This window comes from Chaetodon trifascialis, chromosome 18 (assembly GCF_039877785.1).
Source record: "Chaetodon trifascialis isolate fChaTrf1 chromosome 18, fChaTrf1.hap1, whole genome shotgun sequence".
Taxonomy (NCBI): domain Eukaryota; kingdom Metazoa; phylum Chordata; class Actinopteri; order Chaetodontiformes; family Chaetodontidae; genus Chaetodon; species Chaetodon trifascialis.
This window is the reverse complement of record NC_092073.1, coordinates 2,237,284-2,249,953: the sequence shown is the minus strand read 5'-3', so window position 1 is coordinate 2,249,953 and position 12,670 is coordinate 2,237,284. Positions and strand designations below refer to the sequence as shown.

The window sequence follows — 12,670 nt, the reverse complement described above, 5'->3', positions numbered from 1 at the left end:
CTCTGTGACTTAGGGGAAAATATACACACATTAGAGAAGTTAGCCTTTCTAACACATAATTAACATTGTGAAAGGGTCTATTTTAACTTTTTCCTTGTAGTATGTAGTTTTGTTGCCTTAACCTAACCACGTTGCAGCAGAAAACCGAAAACAAAAAAACTAAATTGAAAATACTGAACTGAATAATAAATTGGTCGAGGCTGAAAATAACACGTCAACATTATCTTTCACAATGACATGAACACATCTCCCAGAAAAAATCAGATGTTTGACCCACTCATCCACCATGACCTGCTCCCAGTGTGAACTTTGTCACTTTTTGGTCAGTTGCAGTGATGGTCGTGAAGCAAAATTCTTCTTCTACTTCTTCCTCATCTTGGTCTTCTTCTTGTTTTATTGCTGGGTGCCATTTGAGTGAATGACTCAAGCAAACTTTTTGGGAAAAAAAAATTTACAGGAAAATATTTAAACTTGAGGACAGCAAGAGAGAAGGGTAAATGAGATAGCTTGGTGTCAGATGGTAGTGATGATGATGCAACTGCAAATTGCAGTTGGTTTTCCAGGTTTTTGGTCAGTCATTCTTGAACAGAACTGAGTCTTTGCAGAAGTCATCTTCATAAAAACTGCTAGTCAGCCATTGCTTTGCAGCTCATTCATTTCATATTGTAGGTTGTCTGGCACATTAGCCGCTTCCATATTAAAATGCATATTCAGCATATTCAGATGTTATTGCAGACAGTTACCCCTTTGCAGTTGCACTAGAGACTACTAAGAACAACATGTCAGACTGTGGTAATCTGTAAGGGGGGACAGGGACCAGGAAAGTGAAATCATTGATGGGAGGTTGCCATCATAGATGTGCTGGACTGCACGGTATAGAAAATGGATGGATGGATGGATTCAAGATTGTAACATTGTAAAGATTGATCTTTGAGACCATAACCCAATTTCTGTCTCTACAGTAATTATAGAAAGGAAACACTCACTCAAACTTTCAAATATGCACAATGATCCAAAAATAAAGGAGAGACTAAAGGGATGCATCAAAAACTATAGAGACCTCAATGATTCTGAGGAAGTATCACCAGTAATCCTGTGGGACACAATAAAAGCTATAACAAGAAGGGAAATTATTTCCATCATCACTTATATGAACACACTTAAAAGGCACACACACTTTTCCTGAAACAGAACAAAAGAATTATGAAGTAAGAGTATGAAGGCAGGAGTGTGTGTGTGTGTGTGTGTGTGTGTGTGTGTGTGTGTGTGTGTGTGTGTGTGTGTGTGTGTGTGTGTGTGTGTGTGTGTATGTGTGTGTGTGTGTGTGTGTGTGTGTGAGTGAGTGTGACCAGGTATTTATCACACTGTGGGGACAAAAATCTGTTTACACAGTCACATTGTGGCGACTCACCTACCTTAGGGCCAGAGCTTCTTGTCTGCATAACATCCAGGAGAGTGGAGAGATACCGACCTTGGGAAGCCCGGTTATCTCGGGCAGCCAATGAAGGATAACAATTGTTTGGGTTAGACCGACACTATGTTGAGTCTCTCTGAGTCTCCCGGTGGCTGTAATTCAAATATATCCAAATTCGGTGGTCAATTTCACCCGAGCCGAGCTGACAACTTCTCTGAGTTGGCATCCACCCTGCAAAGGAGTTCAGGAATCGCATCCAGTTTGCAATTGAGCTCACATGTCGCTTGAGTCTGAGTGTTGACAGCCCTGCACATTCCCTCAGTCATGACAGGCAGCTTCTCGATAGCCAAAAGTGCTGCCAACATCTTCCAAACTTTGCGATAAATCAGGAAGCTGCTAACTCCAAACAGCAGAATGCCTGTTATCATAAATCCAAATAATTGTGTGTGTGTGTGTGTGTGTGTGTGTGTGTGTGTGTGTGTGTGTGTGTGTGTGTGTGTGTGTGTGTGTGTGAGAGAGAGAGACTTTATACAGACTAGTTCACCAGTGACTGACTATCCTGCCATTAAAACTTAAAATGGCACTCTGATTATTGACTTGAATCATACGGTTTGGAAGTAGGCTATCTGCCAAGATTCATATTTAACATTTAACCATAATGTCTGTCTTCGAAGATGGAGATATTTGGTTTTATCATGCTGCCCCATCAGCACTTCAGCAGTTAAACTCTAATAGCCATTTAATGTTATTCATCCATAAAGCTCTGCTGTTGAAGCTTCCAAACCACCTCAGATGTCATCTCTCACTTTAATCTAGTAAGTACAGGCCACATAGCAGAAATTACTTTATGTACACACTACTGTTGGAAGTACACTGACGTGCAGCTAGTGTTGCTGAACAGTTATAGATAGATAGATAGATAGATAGATAGATAGATAGATAGATAGATAGATAGATAGATAGATAGATAGATAGATAGATAGATAGATAGATAGAGTGCATCTTGTTTCTTCTTCTCAAGTCTTTCTTTGAAAAGAGGTCTTAATCTACCACATAGTGGTGCAATTCTTTAGTCAGTCATCTCCATTATTACCTGACCCATTAACTGGGTCTTACAGAAAGGGGAAATTCCACCCTCTTTGAGGGAGGAAATGATATCATTTTGTCCCAAGGAGGATGAACACAAACAAGAATGTGACAAATATCAACCTGTCAGTGCTCTAAACGTGGATTACAAATTACTTACATCTATTTTAGCTTGCATACTGGAAGCACCCTTGCCTGAACTCATCCATTTAGACCAGAGTAGATTTATCCATCGAAGATAAACTGTGGACAATATAAGAAGGACTAACCAACTATCATTAACCTCTAGTTAATGATAGTTGGATTAGATGGAGAGCCTTTGATTCAATTATACGGATATTTTTGTATGATGTTTTGGGAAAATTTGGCTTTTGAGGTTTACTGTTCATGATTCAGACCTTCTATGAAAAGCCAGCCACTTGGATAAAGAATAATGGGGACCTTTTTTGTAGAGAGAGGAACAAAACAGGGCTACCCAATTTCCCCTCTACCCTTTACTTTATTTATTGAAGCTTTAGGCCAATTAATAAGACAGAGTGAAGCTGTCAAAGGAATTGATGCAGAAAGTGGCATGATGTCCTGGGAGGGCCTGTCCAACCTCCCATTTTTCCTGGGATTTTCCTATATTTTACCTTTACCTTTTACCCACTGTCCCCTGTCAAATCTCACATATTTTTAACCTTTCTAAAAAAGAATTATGTGTTTGTTACCTTCCTTTCTAGTACAGCAGGTGGCAGTATGTAGAACATTAGCTGTAATATCTGGTGATGAGGAGTCATTCACTCAAATGACACCTGCAAGGCAAAGACGAAAAAAAACAGACAGGGATGGATTATCTGCCAAAAAGGCTGGAAGTTTCTGCAAGTGTCTCATCAAATGGGTGGAGGCATACCTGCCTACCTACCTACTTAATGAAAAGCAACATCAGTCAAAGTCCTGCTTTTTGTAAAATATGCCACTAAAATCCACAAATTTTAGTGTATCACCTGGAGGGAAATCAACAAATATATCAAACATAAGCACACCCAAAAAGAACATGTTAGTAATAGTGGAGCATAAACATGTTCCACTACTGCATTTATATTATCTCTGCCATCCATTTTCAAATTCACTTTCTTTTATCGATTGTCTTTCTTGCCAGCCGCCTCTCTCAAAAATTACAACTCAATCATAATGTGAATCATATGTCCTTTTGTGTTTCCATATAATACAGGGATGTCACCTATACAGCAACCAGGTGTCTGATTCTGACCACTGAACTGCAGTCACTTAATGTAGGAACTAGTTAACTGAATACTTGTTGCTCTGATATTTTAAAGAAAGCGATTGCCGAGTGATGATTTTAGTATTCAGTTTGTGCATCCTTGTCTAAATGTAAGGGTGGTGGGACAGCCCAGGGCAGGGTAATGGAAAATTTCCCTTATTTTCAAATGAATCCCAATGTTGACAGGTACAGTTGTGGTTTATTTGGAGGAGCTATACAAGTTATTTATAGGAGTAATGACACTGCTGGCTAATTTTGGGAAATTATCAGGCAAAAGATCAACTAATTGAAAACAGGTTATGACTAAACTTTACTTCCCCAAAGGACCTGCAGGACAAATAAAGCCTCCAGCTGGAGGCTGAAGCTTTAAAATATTTAGGAATAACTCTGACAAATGATTATTACCAGCAGATTATGGGCCATTATCTTCCAAGATAAAAACAGATATGCATTGATGAAATTTTATCTCCTTTCAAGTCTGACTTCAAGGATAATTGAATAAGAAATGCCATATTGATGTGATTGGCAGTACCAGTCCAAATGTAAGGAATTACAATCTGGAAGGACTACTAATTTTCCTTTCCTATTCCCATTTTCATATTTCATATTTTTGTTTTGGTGAAGAAGGAGTCCTATCGGGCCTGGTTGGCTCATAGGACTCCTGAGGCAGCTGATGGGTACCGGCAGGCCAAGCGTGCGGCAGCTCGGGCGGTTGTAGAAGCAAAAACTTGGGTCTGGGAGGAGTTCGGGGAGGCCATGGAGGAGGACTACCGGTTGGCCTCGAAGAAATTCTGGCAAACCGTTCGGCGCCTCAGGAGGGGGAAGCAGCTTTCTGTCAACACTGTTTACAGTGGAGGTGGGGAGCTGTTGACCTCGACTGGGGATATTGTCGGGCGGTGGAAGGAATACTTCGAGGATCTCCTCAATCCCTCTGTCATGTCTTCCGTAGAGGAAGCAGAGACTGGGGACTTGGAGGTCGATTCATTCATCACTGGGGCTGAAGTCACTGAGGCAGTTCGCAAGCTCCTCGGTGGCAAAGCGCCGGGGGTGGATGAGATCCGCCCTGAGTACCTCAAGTCTCTGGATGTTGTAGGACTGTCTTGGTTGACACGCCTCTGCAGCATCGCGTGGCAGATGGGGACAGTGCCTCTGGACTGGCAGACTGGGGTGGTGGTCCCTCTTTTTAAAAAGGGGGACCGGAGGGTGTGTTCCAACTATCGGGGGATCACACTCCTCAGCCTCCCTGGGAAAGTCTATTCCAGGGTACTGGAGAGGAGAATCCGGCCGATAGTCGAACCCCGGATTCAAGAGGAACAATGCTTGAGGGTTCATGGGAGTTTGCCCAACCAGTCCACATGTGCTTCGTGGACTTGGAGAAGGCTTTCGACCGTGTCCCTCGCGTCATTCTGTGGGAGGTGCTCCGGGAGTATGGGGTTGGAGGCCCTCTGTTGAGGGCTGTACAGTCCCTGTACAACCGGAGCAGGAGGCTGGGCCGCATTGCCGGCAGTAAGTCGGACCTGTTCCCGGTGCATGTTGGACTCCGGCAGGGCTGCCCTTTGTCACCGGTTCTGTTCATCATTTTTATGGACAGGATTTCTAGGCGCAGTCAGGGGCCGGAGGGGGTTCGGTTCGGGGGCCGGCAGATTTCGTCTCTGCTTTTCGCGGATGATGTTGTCTTGTTGGCTACTTCGAGCCAGGACCTTCAGCATGCGCTGGGGCGGTTCGCAGCCGAGTGTGAAGCAGCTGGGATGAGAGTCAGCACCTCCAAGTCCGAGGCCATGGTTCTCGACCGGAAAAAGGTGGCTTGCTCCCTTCAGGTTGGGGGAGAGTTCCTCAAGTGGAGGAGTTTAAGTATCTTGGGATCCTGTTCACGAGTGAGGGAAGGATGGAACGTGAGATTGACAGGCGGATCGGTGCAGCGGCTGCAGTAATGCAGTCGCTGTATCGGTCTGTCGTGGTAAAGAAGGAGCTGAGCCGAAAAGGCGAAGCTCTCGATTTACCGGTCAATCTACGTTCCTACCCTCACCTATGGTCATGAACTTTGGGTCATGACCGAAAGAACGAGGTCCCGGATACAAGCGGCTGAAATGAGTTTCCTCCGCAGGGTGGCGGGGCGCTCCCTTAGAGATAGGATGAGGAGCTCTGTCACCTGGGAGGAGCTCAGAGTAGAGTCGCTGCTCCTCCGCATCGAGAGGAGTCAGCTGAGGTGGCTCGGGCATCTCTATCGGATGCCCCCTGGACGCCTCCCTAGGGAGGTGTTCCAGGCATGTCCCACCGGGAGGAGGCCCCGGGGAAGACCCAGGACACGCTGGGGTGACTATGTCACTCGGCTGGCCTGGGAACGCCTCGGGATCCCCCCGGAAGAGCTGGAGGAAGTGTCCAGGGAGAGGGAAGTCTGGGCGTCCCTGCTCAGACTGCTCCCCCCGCAACCCAGCCCCGGATAAGCGGAAGACGATGGATGGATGGATGGATGGATGGATGGATGGATGGATGTTTTTGTTTTGTTTGTTTGTTTGTTTGTTTGTTTTTCATATATAGACCAAATTGGACCCAGATAGAAAAAAACCTACTTAGACTGCCAAATCTGGTCTAGATTATCCCTGGAAGAGCAAAGATTCTTCAAAACTTTTGAAAAAAATTCAGATTTGTGAAACCTTTCCCCTGTTTTTGAAAATACAAAAAAGGGATATTACAATTAGCAGACTTTTATCCAAAGCGACATACATATGAATTCACTATTCATTATATGTGGAATGGGATGGATGGGCATACAGTCCTGGAAGTGAAGATGGAGGGCTGAGTTAAGGCCTGAAATACTGCAGCCTTTTTCCGTGAGCATGTATATAACAACATATATATAAAACATGACAGTCTATCTACCATTCAGGCAGATCTGAAGAAGTTCAACGCTGATCTTAACAGAGACCTGAAGGAGTTGCAGAAACTGGATAAAGTCCGACTGAGGAACCCAGCAGATCGACAAAGCATTGTATCCTTCATATACTACATGGATATGGACTTTATTCATCACCACGTATTCATGAGAAATTTATTTCACTGACTGAAACCATAAGGAACTGCCAATGGATCAATTAGTATAAATTCCTACTGTGCCAACAGACATTGCTGAAATCCACAGAACTTAAAATTTTAGTACAGATGTTAACATTTCCAAAGAAAAAGGAGAAGTCATGCAGTGTCAGGTTTAAATAGCTTACTGAATGTAAGCATAATCATAGCTTCAAATCAGAGCTGGAACAAGACAGTGTGGAATAAGATGATTTTTTCCAAACTTAAAGCCACTTTTCTTACTATAGCTAATTGTAGTGGACTAAAAAGTACAATTTCCTTCTATGTGGTGCAGTATTAGCATAAAGTAATGTAAACTATAAACAATGAAGTACGAGTTCCTGCATTTAGCAACATTTAATGTACTTTAAGTGAGTAAATATATTTTACTTTCCGCAACTGAAAACCTGTCTTACTAATTATGGAGATTTGGCCATCATGCAAATAAAAAACAATCTATTATTGATTAGATTTGAGTTATTGATTTAATTTCTCACATCTGTGGTCAGGGTGACTGTAGACACAATTATCTGACTTATCTGTGCACATAATCTTAAAACTAAACTAAATGAAGTGAATTCCAAATTTAGGAGCCACAACCTCAAAGCTAAGCTTCCAAAATAAAAATTAAGAAATCCATTCAAAATATGGGGAATAAGTTGGGGGTGTGAGATGACATGCTGTGTCTTGATTCACCTCTGTATGGAAACAGGGGCAAAGATACAGTAAATAACACAGCTCTGTCTTCCATCAGCTGCTGCCTTCTCCAAAAATCAGCATTCTTAAGACTGCATTATATCACAATGGGTCAACAGCGCTGTCCTATTCTGAAGCCTTCCAAATGCAGCCTTCTTTTTCCCAGATTTGTATAATGCAGCAGGGATGTCCTTGTAGTCCTCAGTATCGCAGTCTCCATTGTGCACTTGTTCATTGTTTAGGTTTGAGTGGGTGGCAACAGTTATTCCTCTTCAGACATATCTTTCGGGGAGGAGGTTCTGATCCACCTTACAAATTGTTATCATAAGGAAAAACATTTTTCTAAACCACATCCTGAAGAGAACCCCCATGGATAGAAAAAGAGAAATAGAGAGTGTATGTGTATAGGTGGGCAGGTAGTTCAGGTTGAGCATCTCTTGAGCATGAGAACTCTGTGTTAGAGCAGCACAATGCAATCATCACATTTACATATATAATCAAATTTAAGTAGGTATACACATATTTTTATTATTGCTTGAAGATATATTTTGCAAAATATACCCATATATTTAATACCAGAAACAAATACAACAATATATTACTAAATATAAGTATGTACAATATCAGTTGCAACTCTAATATGTGGTCCACAGGGATAATAAAGCATCAGATGCAATGTTCAGTCTATTTTCCAAGTTATCTCTATCTGACACTTTCTATTAAACAGAGACAAAAGAAAAAAAATCAAAAGGTATGCAAAAGTATTTCATGACATCATTTTAATTATCATTCTGAACATTTTATCAAAAGTAATAAAGTCATGCCATTTTAAACACACACACATACATATACTCTTGTGTACATATAAGAAAATTCTGTATTTTAGCTGTTTCTGTGGGTTCACAATCATGAGCCAGCTGAATGGATGTTTTGTTAATGTAAGCTACAATGCCTTAACTTCATATGTATCAGCATGTATGTTTAATTTTGTATCATTTCGGATCGGGTCGGGCAGGGCTTTTCTGTGTGAAATTTGCATGTTCTTCCCGTGCATTCGTGGGTTCGTTCCGGGCACTCCGGCTTCCTCCCACAGACCAAAAACATGCTTATTAGGTTAATTGGTGACTCTAAAATTGCCCTTAGGGGCTCTATTTTCGACTCCACCCCCAGCACGGCGCAGGCGCGGCGCAAAGTCAGGTCCGCTGCGCCGATGGGGCGTGGCGGCACAGACTTTGGTATTTTCGTGAGCTGCGCTGCTGGCGCATCTCCTCCTCTTTCTCATTTCAGTCCCACCCAGCGGCGCAACTCGGAAAGAGGGAGGGGACAAGGTGGAGTGGGTTTGGCACAGCCGAGTCAAATCTTCACCAATCACAGCAGCTCCTCGCCTCACCTTTAAGAACGCCTGGCGAGGCGCATGGCAAGTTTCCAGGAGACTGACGTCACTCATGTCTCCTGACATCCCTTTGTATTACTTTGCACAACCGTTTGTATATACTGTTTAATTTTTCTCAGTATATATATATGTATATATTGTTTTATATTGTGTTCTATATTTTGTGGTATATTTTGTTTATATATTTATATTTTCAATATAAATATTTTGTTTTTATATTTGCTTTTTATATATATATATAGTTCTCTTTCTTTTCTTTCTTCTCTAATTTTATTCTAATTCTATTCATGTAAGGAGCACTGCAACAAAAACAATTTCCCCTCGGAGATAAATAAAGAATTTCTGATTCTGATTCTGATGTCTAAATATGAGGTCCTTAGATGGTAAATCCTCGGCCTCCTCTTCATCCTCCTCAAAGCAATGATGTACTCCATCGTTGCAGATAACGTTAAGCATTACAATGATAACATTTGTATTTGGAATGAGATGACGTGGGTAATAACGGACAACGATCATCACTTACGTTTTTTCATGTGTCTGTCTCTCTCTGTCTCTGGAGTGCTCTGAGATAGAGGCAGTATATATGCTCTGTAGGATGTCACGACTGTTTCTGGTTGGCACAGCGACGTTAACCGATTAGTTCGCATCCCTGTTTCACCTGTGTACATTCGGTCAGGGTGAGTGACCATTACGCGTGCCGAACGCGCTTGTATGTGCTGACTCAGACAGTTACATTGAATCGTTGCTGTTGCTAATTATTGATCGCAGTGTGCGTTCGATGACTGACCGAGCACTGCTGAAAACACCGTTAAAACCACGCTGCCGTCTTGTTGACGGTGTGATATATGGCGTCATCACATTTTCAGTGGATGGCCGTTATTACCTAGCAGCCACACATCCAGAGGGGTGTCCCCCTGGAAGACTGTAAGGATGCTAGAATTCGCCGGATGAACGAGTCATGTGCCGACCCGGGGAAAGTGGCATACACATTCGTCACCAGGCAATTTGAGTCACAGATCACCAGACATCCCTGTTTCACCTGTGTACATTCAGTCAGGTTGAGTGACCATTACGCGTGCCGAACGCGCTTTCAATGTGGTCAGATGAGATACGGATCAAAATAAATAAATTTAGGTCTAACTGTATGTGCTGACTCAGATAGTTGCATTGAATCGTGGCTGTTGCTAATTATTGATCGCAGTGAAATGCCAGACACTGTGGAAACCTGCCTGTGAGGTATTGGTGACGTGAGTGCACAACTCCGCCGGTTTACAAAAATCCACTTGCGCCGCTGGCGCACAGAGTTGACCAGGTCTGAGGTGGCGAGCTTTCAGCGCACTTTTACGCCGCTGGCGCAGACCGAAATGGTCAAAAATTCCAATGCGCGGCTCATTATGCCGACACCTCCCACCTACTGCGCCGCAACACCCATCCTGGCGCACCTCTGTACGCCTCGGTCTACCAAAATACCAAATGCGCCGTGCGCCTGCCTGCGCCGCTCGAAAATACCACTGCGCCAGCGGCGCAGCCTGCGCCGCGCCAGCGGCGGAGTCGAAAATAGAGCCCTTGGTGTGAGTGTGAGTGTGAGTGTGAGCGTGAATGGTTGTATGTCTATATATGTTGCCCTGCCATCAGCTGGCGACCGGTTCAGGGTGTACCCCGCCTCTGCTCGTTGAGAGCTGGGATAGGCTCCACCCCCGCAACCCTGAAAAGGGATAGTCGGGTATAGACGATGGATGGATGGATGGATGGATGGATGGATGGATGGATGGATGGATGGATGGATGGATGGATGGACTATGAGTCACATTTCACAAAATCCAAGACCAAGAGCAGGAAAGGCAAGTTATTCAACCACAGAATAGCACACAGAACAACAGGCTGAACAGGTGTCGGTATGTTAACGTAACACATTAACAAATAGCATAAAGAACATACCTGGGAGGCTGAATAGGCTAAATTAACATAACAACCCAGCGAGTACAACAAGTAAGGTACTGGTAACACATCACATCACTGAATCCATTGAATTTTTCATCCTTGGTGTTGCTTCTGAACAACTCCGCCAACTCCGGAGGAAGATGAAGCACTGTGTCCTCTTCTGCCAGGCTGTGGTCAGACTCGGCATTCAGCACTCAGTTAATTTTTCCAGTGGTACAGGAGCAGCATATAGCTGATCGATATCACATATGAAATTGACCATTTTGCTATCATTTGAAAAAAAATGTGAAATACAGTATACATTTGCTATATATGTGACTTTCATGTTGTGAATATTGGTGAGAGACATGCATTGAAATATATATATTATACATGCAATTTACATATATGGTCATTTATACAGTATGTTTTTGTGTAGAACGGTATAATTTTCCTTACTTTCACATGCAATGCATCAAATATTACATATGAATTTATACACATGTACAATGGGGAATTTTTTTCTTGACAAGACCTTTCAGTCTCAGGTACTGACCCTACAAGCAGCTCATACAGACTGTGAGGTAAAGCTTTGTGTAATATAATTGTGTGTTAATTGACAGGCGGAAGTAAGTGCTCAGAGGGCTTCCAAAAATGTTCAGCATAATATAAAACAACTGGAGGAGACCATCACAGACTTCCAGAGACAGAAGCTGGAGGATATCAAAGTCAGTCACACACATGCTTGTATACATACACTCTCCATCAGGTAAAGCATCAGTGCTGCACTGAGAGCAAACCATTGCTTAACCCCTCGAAATAATTTGCCACAGATCTTTTTAACACTTCCAAATCTTTTACCCATATGCAGCACGTCTCTGGACCCAGATATAACCACAGGCAAAATCTTGAGTTTTTACTCTGGACATGTCTCTGAATTCCCTGAATAAGACTGACTTTGTCTCTGACCACAAATTGATTATTACATTTGACACACCTTTACTACCACCTTTACTACTACTACAATAACCTAGAAAGTTACAATCCACCCAAGTTTCCACTGTCTGTTTTACCATCCACAGCAATCAGCCATTCTGCTTTACTGTTTAAACTTGCTCCTATGTCCCTCCAAATCCTTTTAAACACTGTAACTCATATGTGTACCTCCTCTAGTCCATGTGATAGAATTCCTTTCCAGTTCATAACAGGATGTCTCTTGCCCCTGTGAAGACTGAGCCAATCAGAACCGATTTTGAGATGACCGATGTTTCAAATAGCCAGTGAAATTCTGAACACACCAATATGCCAATTCATCTCATTTCATCTCATCTTCAACCGCTTATCCGGGGTCAGGTAGTAGGGGCAACAGCTTCAGCAGGGGACCCCAAACTTTCCTTTCCTGGGTCACATTAACCAGCTCTGACTGGGGGATCCCCAGTCAGCAATAATAATGCTATTACACATGACAAGTGACAAATATAGTAAATGCCCTCAATATAAAAAATATATAGCCAAAATATACGTAAAAAATACCTTAAAAATCCATGTAGATCACAAAAAGATTACAAATATATCAATCTAAATATAGATATTCATGTATATAGATATATAGTAAATTGGCATTTTTTTTAGCCTAAATATACCATTAGAGAAAATGTGAAAATATTAACCTTCTGTGGGGCTATCAGTTTTCGTGAACTTGGACAAGTGTAAGGCTTCATGCTGTGGTTCCATTGTGTTTTCCAGCTGAGGTCCCACATACAGTCATCTGCAAGCATCTATTTGCAAAAATATGTGCAGGCAAAAAACCAAAACAAAATTCTATTTC

At 42.5% G+C, this 12,670-nt stretch overlaps 1 protein-coding gene across 1 annotated transcript in view; it reads left to right on the top strand.

Annotated features, from left to right (window-relative positions):
- Positions 1-12,670, top strand: part of LOC139346979 (CBY1-interacting BAR domain-containing protein 2-like) — a 30,949-nt gene that overhangs the window by 5,025 nt on the left and 13,254 nt on the right. Inside the window, exons 4-6 of the mRNA XM_070986384.1 lie at positions 6,652-6,753; positions 11,385-11,390; positions 11,466-11,570. Of these exons, the coding sequence (XP_070842485.1) occupies positions 6,652-6,753; positions 11,385-11,390; positions 11,466-11,570 (213 nt within the window). The remainder of the gene's footprint in view (positions 1-6,651; positions 6,754-11,384; positions 11,391-11,465; positions 11,571-12,670) is intronic.